The 7,500-nt window shown below is 44.4% G+C and overlaps 1 protein-coding gene across 2 annotated transcripts in view; it reads right to left on the bottom strand.

Moving 5' to 3' along the window:
- unc5cb (unc-5 netrin receptor Cb) overlaps positions 1 to 7,500 on the bottom strand; it is a 234,724-nt gene that overhangs the window by 140,972 nt on the left and 86,252 nt on the right. For both annotated transcript variants that reach the window (XM_084045990.1, XM_084045991.1), the window contains exon 2: positions 6,851 to 7,081. In XM_084045990.1, the coding sequence (XP_083902116.1) occupies positions 6,851 to 7,081 (231 nt within the window). The remainder of the gene's footprint in view (positions 1 to 6,850; positions 7,082 to 7,500) is intronic.

Below are 7,500 nucleotides of genomic sequence, written 5' to 3'. Positions count from 1 at the left end.
CGTGCGTGTGTGTGTGTCTGTGTGTGTGTGTATGTGTGCCATGTGTTTGTGTGTTCGTTCGCGTACGCGTGTGCATGTGTGTATGTGTCCGTGTGTGTATCCGTGCTGTGCTTTTGTGTACGTTTGCAAATGTGTGAGTGTGTATGTTTAGATGCGTGCTTGCGCGTGTCCATGCGCGTATCCCTGTGCACTTCACATGCATGTGTGTAAATGTTTGTTCTCTTTAAGAGAGAGAAAGAGAGAGAGAGAGGAAAAAGAGAGCGGAAGAGAGAGAGGGGAATGTGTGGAGGTGGTCTCTGTGTGTGTGTGTGCGCGTGTGTGTGCGTGTGTGTGGGGGGGATTGTGGTAAATGCCTGTGAGTGTGTGTTTGCGTGGGAACGGGTCATGGACAGAAATTATGTTGGAGGAACATCACACAAAGTTGCAGCGGGAAAATCAAGAACGGAAACAATAAAAAGGTATGAATTCTCCATGGATATGGAAGTGTGCCTGAGTCTGTCAATTCTATTCTAGCTCTAGCCCCAGACTGTCTGTGAATAAGGCTTTATTGTGATGAAAAATGAATTATCCACCACATGTAGCTGTTGTGGAGAGTATTGTGGGAGGATGTACCGTACATAACACCATAAACTAGCCTATATACTGTAGTGACTGACTTCAAACCTGAACCACATAAGCCCTGTATACAGTACATCAAACATCAAAGTGTTGTGTCGAAAGTACCTTCTTTTTGTCATGAAAGCAATGCAATTTGATAATGATGAAAGCACCCAAATTACAGTAAGTCTTAAAAGTCATTCATGACTTCATGGACATTCCGTAAAGGGGGGGGGGGGATTGAGGACTTTATTCCACGTATCCTGCTCAGATCAGAAGGTGGGTACAGAGATTAGTTTAGCAAGCGGAGCAGACCTCTGATGTAAGTGTTCTGACCTCATCCTATGACATCACATGTTTGCTCAGTTAGCTGCTCTAACTACATGGCGCGTAGTGTTGCAACGATAACAAACGTTTAAAAAAAGAGGTGAAAAAAAGTGGAGGCACTGAAATCCCAGAAAACCCAGGCTTGCAATCACGAGGTATCCAAGGCAAGAACATATTTCGAAGTCACTGGTTCTCAACGTGGGGTCCGGGGACACCCAGGTGTCCTTGAGGGAAGTTCCAGGAACCAAGTGGACTCTTACGGGTCTGTAACTCAGAGAGCGTACGTACGTCCAAATGGACACGTCCGTGTGCATGCTCTCAGAGTTAAATTAACACTGAGGATTTCACAGTGTAGACTGCGGTCCCAGAGATAGAAATCACGTTACATGGGGGTCTATGGACTTAATGCATATCAAACTGGAGGTTGTTTGAAGTTAAAAAAGGTTGAGAGTCACTGTGTTAGGGCCAGCGATGAGGGACTACTTCACAGCCTCTCAGAGTGGCCATTAGCAGTAGAAATGATTCTACAATATGTCCCATTAATAGGTGGCTGGTTTAGGGCTGGGGCGCCTCATTGCAGATGATTCATTATTAATGTGATCATTAGCACGATCTAGGGCTAGCTCCTTAGCGCTAGTGCTATCTGAGTTTATTGATCTGTGCCAGTCAGGCCGAAGGGCCAGGAGTCATGGGGAGGTGGAGAAGGAGGGCCGGGGTAAGTGCCCTGATTACCAGGCCAGAAGAAGAGTACTCCGGTTTGATCTCCTCAGTCATAACTCAGGCAGAGTGACGAGCCGTCTCTAGTGTATATTACACTGCGCCCACTTATAATTAACTCTCTGCCAGTTTGCACAGATCAATGAAAGGCCAGAAAGTACCGTGAACACTAGGGGGCAAATACTGTACTACAGTTCAGATGACAGCAGCCAGCAGATGTAACGCGACTGACTTTTCACTGGCTTTTGATACTAGAAAATGATCAATATTTTCAACACTGCACAAAAAAAAGAAAAGGCCCTTTGTAGACAACTGACATGTAAGTCACTTTGTTCTCTGCCTTTCTATCATTTTCACCTTGCACTCACATTTCAAAACTACGGTTAAAGGTGTATTGGAGATACATGCATTTTTACCAGCTTGTGGAGCAAGCTGGTCTATATTCAGTCGCTGCGCTAGTAGTGATTTTTTAAGACAATGGGGAGTCCGTAATGCCTTCCCATACTCTGAACGGGCGTAAGACCTCCGGTCACAGACATTTACCGTCACTAATTTACAGTAGACTAGACACAGACACACGCTACTCTTCACCCTCCGGCATGGATTTAAATGAACACCTTCAATACCTTTTTCACACAAACTAAAGCAAGGGAAAATAACTAAAGAATAGCAGACTGCAGTATTAAATAACATATTAAACTCCTTTGAACACTGTTTCAGAGACATACTGTAGCATATTTCATTCTTATTACTGTAATCTATTAATTCTTATCTAATATAATCCTGACCTGAGTTTCTAATGATCTAATAATTTAACAATTTGCATCTTGCTCTGGAAGTCAACTTTAGATGTGAAACGAACCTTCGTTTAGTTTAAAGGGACTACACCATGAATTTGAACTTTTTCTTCTTTTTTGTGTGTTTTTGGTCTCCTCTACCTCTTTTCTATCCCCAAAAAATATCCCAGTTTGAACACTCTGGCTTTCACAGCAAATCTGGTGTTTTCTGTAAATTGGTCTCAAAACAGGCCAAACTGATTTGCACCCTGACGTCACGTCAGGGTACAATACCTCCCGTTTTTCAGTTCCAACAACTTTTTCCACACAGAACCAGGAGATAACATGCATACAAACTGGATCAATAGCGCCCCGTGCCAAACAGGACAATGTGGTATTGCAGGTGAAAGTGCTTTATAAGCCAGAGAGAAGTTAGTTGGAATGAGTATATCTGAGGCTTGATTTAGGCTCAAACCTTTTGAAAAACGTTTGAGGGACATAAACAATATATTAAATATTATTATTATTATTTGAATTCATGGTGTAGATCCTTTAATATATATGTTTTTGTAATGTTTAGTAAGATGCAAGAGTCAAGACAGTACTTTTCAAGAGTTTTAGCTTGGCACAAGCCGGTATAATATAATATAAGTTGTCTTTCTTGTTTCCATTGAACATAATAACATAATCACTCTATTTGGATGAGGTCTCATGAGAGTGTCTCACAAAACACAGCTCATGGAAACTCTGTTTATCTCCCCCTATCTGTCTCTTTCACATCCTCACTGTACAGTATGTCAGCGTCTCTCTCTAAATCTCTCTCTCATCCTCTGTGACTGTCTGTCTGTCTCTCTCTATTCCCATCCCTCTGTCTGTCTCTCTGTGTCTATCTTTCTTGTCTGTCTTGTCTGTTTGTCTTTATCTTCTTCTGTCTGCCTCTGTGTCTCTAACACACCACTCCACTCTCTCATCACACTGACTCTGCTGTCCATCTCAGACCCCACAATCTGTCATACCCTCTTGTGTAACGTTCTCTCCCAAGGTGAAAAGTGGAAACAGAAGAGGCAGAACAAGCAGAGAGAGTACACTGGAAAATACTGAGTGTTAACTCAACCCTTACGGGTGGGTTTCTACACTGTGAGAGTTACAAATGAAACACTGGGGTTTTTCAGTGTATTGCTATCACATTACCTGCAGCTGTACTCACTGTAGTATTGACCAGGCTGCCCAGTTTGTATCTGGGTTCTTTTTCTGTCAATCTGGGGAAATTAGAGAGGACTGGAGTGGGCAGAGATCACACAGCCTGCAGGCTCTACTGTGTGTGTGTGTGTGTGTGTGTGTGTGTGTGTGTGTGTGTGTGTGTGTGTGTGTGTGTGTGTGTGTGTGTGTGTGTGTGTGTGTGTGTGTGTGTGTGTGTGTGTGTGTGTGTGTGTGTGTGTGTGTGTGTGTGTGTGTGTGTGTGTGCACACAACAGGCATGTGTGGACATACTTGTGTGGGTGTGTAGAGTGCATGTGAGAGCAAATACACACCCACATGCGTTGCCCATGCATACATGCATGAATGTGAGAGTAATAAGTTGCCTCTGGGTGTAGCTATGTGTGATGTGTGTGTGTGTGTGTGTGTGTGTGTGTGTGTGTGTGTGTGTGTGTGTGTGTGTGTGTGTGTGTGTGTGTGTGTGTGTGTGTGTGCGTGTGCGTGCGTGTGTGTGTGTGTGCGCGCGCTCTTGTGTGTGTGTGCGTGTGTGTGTGTGTGTGTGTGTGTGTGTGTGTGTGTGTGTGTGTGTGTGTGTGTGTGTGTGTGTGTTGTTTTCCATGTTGATGTTGTTGGCACGCAGGCTAAGGGCAGCCGCTATCTCATGGCCTCTCCTCTTGTTCAAAGTAAAACTCCAACACACGCACGCACGCACACGCGCGCACACACACACACACACACACACACACACACACACACACACACACACACGCACCCTTTTTGTAACTATACCTTTCAGGATGGGAACCCCTTTTGGAGTTTTTCAGAAAACTTAGGTCAGGATTTAGAAGCCGTTTTTAGAATCGGCCTCAGGTCTAAATGGGTTAAAGGAGACATCCGGTCATTTTAAGTGTTATGTTTGATGTGTGTCAAATCACTTACCAACGTAGGAATGAAAATCGCGTGACTCCACAGATCCCCCTATCGACCCCCACCGTTGGCATTTTAGGAGTATATAGGATAGCAGCAATTCGCCTATTTTAACAAATGTAAAGTCTGTTTTTTTCTCCTAGTACTCATTGTGGAGTCCCATGATAACGTAACAGGCGCTAAAACTCCCGACAAGCTAACGGCTAATAACAGAACGAGCTAATGCTGGTTGCTGGTTTCTCTCCCGACCTGGCAACCTGGGGCTGCCATGCAGAGAGATAAGCAGCCCCAGCATTAGCTCGTTCTGTTATTAGCCGTTAGCTTCTCGGAGTTTTAGTGCCTGTTACGTTATCATGGGACTCCACAATGAGTACTAGGAGAAAAAAACAGTAGTTCACTCAAAAATTACTTATATTCTACCAATTACAAAGGAGTCTCTTTGAGTCTCCTACTGGAAATACACTCGGTCATTAATTATTGGCTTAGGAATGTGTCAAAAATAAAACAATCTCTATGAATTCAAGGCTTCATGGGTTTGTAACTGATAGAAAATATGTAATTATTTGGGTGAACTATTCCTTTAACCACTTAAGCCTTATTTTATACTTTCAAAGAAAAAAGTTTGAAATTCTTTCAAACTCTTTTCTATTTGATATCAGTATCGATGAGTCCTTGACACGTGCAGCAACGATATACACACACACACACACACACACATACACACACACACACACACACACACACACACACACACACACACACACACACACACACACACACACACACACACACACACACACACACACACACACACACACACACACAAAAACATCCATAGCACAACCCAAAATCACAGAAGAGGTTGCTCTAGTAAACCACAGAGCATCGATGCCAAAAGATGGAAAAAATAGAGCGCAGGGGAAAAGGCACACAGCTTTAATAAGGCTGCCCAGGTCTGCTACTGTGAGTGTGTAAACAACCTGACCCAAATGGACCCGCACACTGCATACAGTAACACGAGTTATGATTGTAGGTAAGGATGGAGAATTCTACACGAGAGGGCTTGGAATCAGGAGAGAGAGAGACAGAGGCAGAGAGAGAGACAGACAGACAGACAGACAGACAGACAGACAGACAGACAGACAGACAGACAGACAGACAGACAGAAAGAGAGACAGATAGACAGATAGATACATGTAGATAGAGAGAGAAAGCTAGAGAGGGATGTATAAGTGAATGAATTAATAACTATTATTTGGATAGTGCCCATATACAGTAAAATGAGAGGGCATGTGATTTGTCTTGTTTAGTTTGTCTTAAAATCAATCTTTTCAGGCATTTCCATTCCAGGCCGGAATCGTTACACATTTTCTCTGGAGTCATGTGATAAAGATCTATCAGATGTCAGATGTTGTTTCAGGTTCCATTCCAATTGGCTATGACTGCCTTCCAAAGTTTGCAGGCCCTGGGTAGGCAACCCGGCCTGGCGGACACCTGCACTCCGAGGAGCGTACCTTTCTAGTCAGTCAAGTATGAAATGAATCCTTATCCTCATTACAATAGCATATGTGTTTTTATATGAGTAGTGGCAGAGCTTAGACAAAATTCCTTCCTGAATAATTCATGACTTTTATTTACTTTTTCAAAGGCTAGGGGACAGTCCCACCGAAGTGTCCTTAGGAAAAAGAAAAAATGCTAAACCATAGACTCAGCTAGAATTCTACCTATAAATGTAGGTAGCACGCACGTGTGTGTGTGTGTGTGTGTGTGTGTGTGTGTGTGTGTGTGTGTGTGTGTGTGTGTGCGTGCGTGCGTGCGTGCGTGCGTGCGTGCGTGCGTGCGTGCGTGGGTGTGCGTGTGCGTGTGTGTTTGACTTTTGTTTTTCTATTTCGATGTTTTTTAGTTTACCTTTTTCTTCTTCTTTTCTACATTTGGGTTTATGAATAAGCGCCTGTTCACACTGAGATCGGCTCTGCAGAAAACAACAGACTTTTTTCAATGTATTTCAATGAGCTTCCCCCGTTGGTCGAGTGGAAAGCTTTGTCATGTTGCAAACGCCCCAAAAAGTTTAGACTAGTTAGTAAATCCTTGGCATGATCACATCGCAGCAACGTTAAACGTGTGCTGCATGTCACTCCCCTACTTTCTCTCTGTGTTTCCCGTCTCTCTCTCCACTATACCTTTATCAAATAAAGTCTGATACAGACAAAAAAAAAGTACAGACCCCTGGCAGGTCTACTACAGGGTCAACAAAGGATACAGATTTTAAGTGGTTAACTGGACACCTTTCCGGTGTGCCGTGTCACACACCTGAGTTCTCATCGACTCTCTCCTCCACGGTGTGCTCCTTCTGATGGACCCACTCGCTGTTGCACTTGAAGTAGATCTGGGTGGCGGGCGTGGCCTTGCAGTACAAGTTGACCGGTTTGTTCTTCACGATGTACGCTTCCTCCGGTTCCATCAGGAACACCGGCAGTGGCTCTGGGGGGTCCGAGGGGAAGATCTCTGGCAGCTCGCCCAGGCCCCTGAAGTCATCCTCCACTGTAGGAAGAGAGAAAGAGAAGGTTAAGGGACAAGATGGTGGCATTGAGACGGGGCCGAAAGGGAGGGTGGGGTGAGACAGGAGGACGGATGAGAATTAAAACCGAGGACGGTTATCCAGTCACATTGCACACTGCTGTGACATCCCTATCATTTGATATGTTGGAATGTTTACACAAGTGTATTTTAGAGCTCAGGAAAGTCTGGGATTGCTCTCAGGCAGCAAGGAAGGCAGGGTGGGTTTACAGAGATGGTCTAACCACAGCCAGCTACTGCTGAGACAGGGGAGAGAGAGAGAGAGAGAGAGAGAGAGAGAGAGGGGGGGGAGAGAGAGAGAGAGAGAGAGAGAGAGAGAGAGAGAGAGAGAGAGAGAGAGAGATAATAATGAGAACCAGAGTTCAGAGGTTGGCTCCATGGAG

This window comes from Gymnoscopelus microlampas, assembly GCF_963454915.1.
Source record: "Gymnoscopelus microlampas genome assembly, chromosome: 21".
Classification (NCBI taxonomy): Eukaryota; Metazoa; Chordata; class Actinopteri; order Myctophiformes; family Myctophidae; genus Gymnoscopelus; species Gymnoscopelus microlampas.
This window is presented reverse-complemented; position numbering and strand designations above follow the sequence as displayed.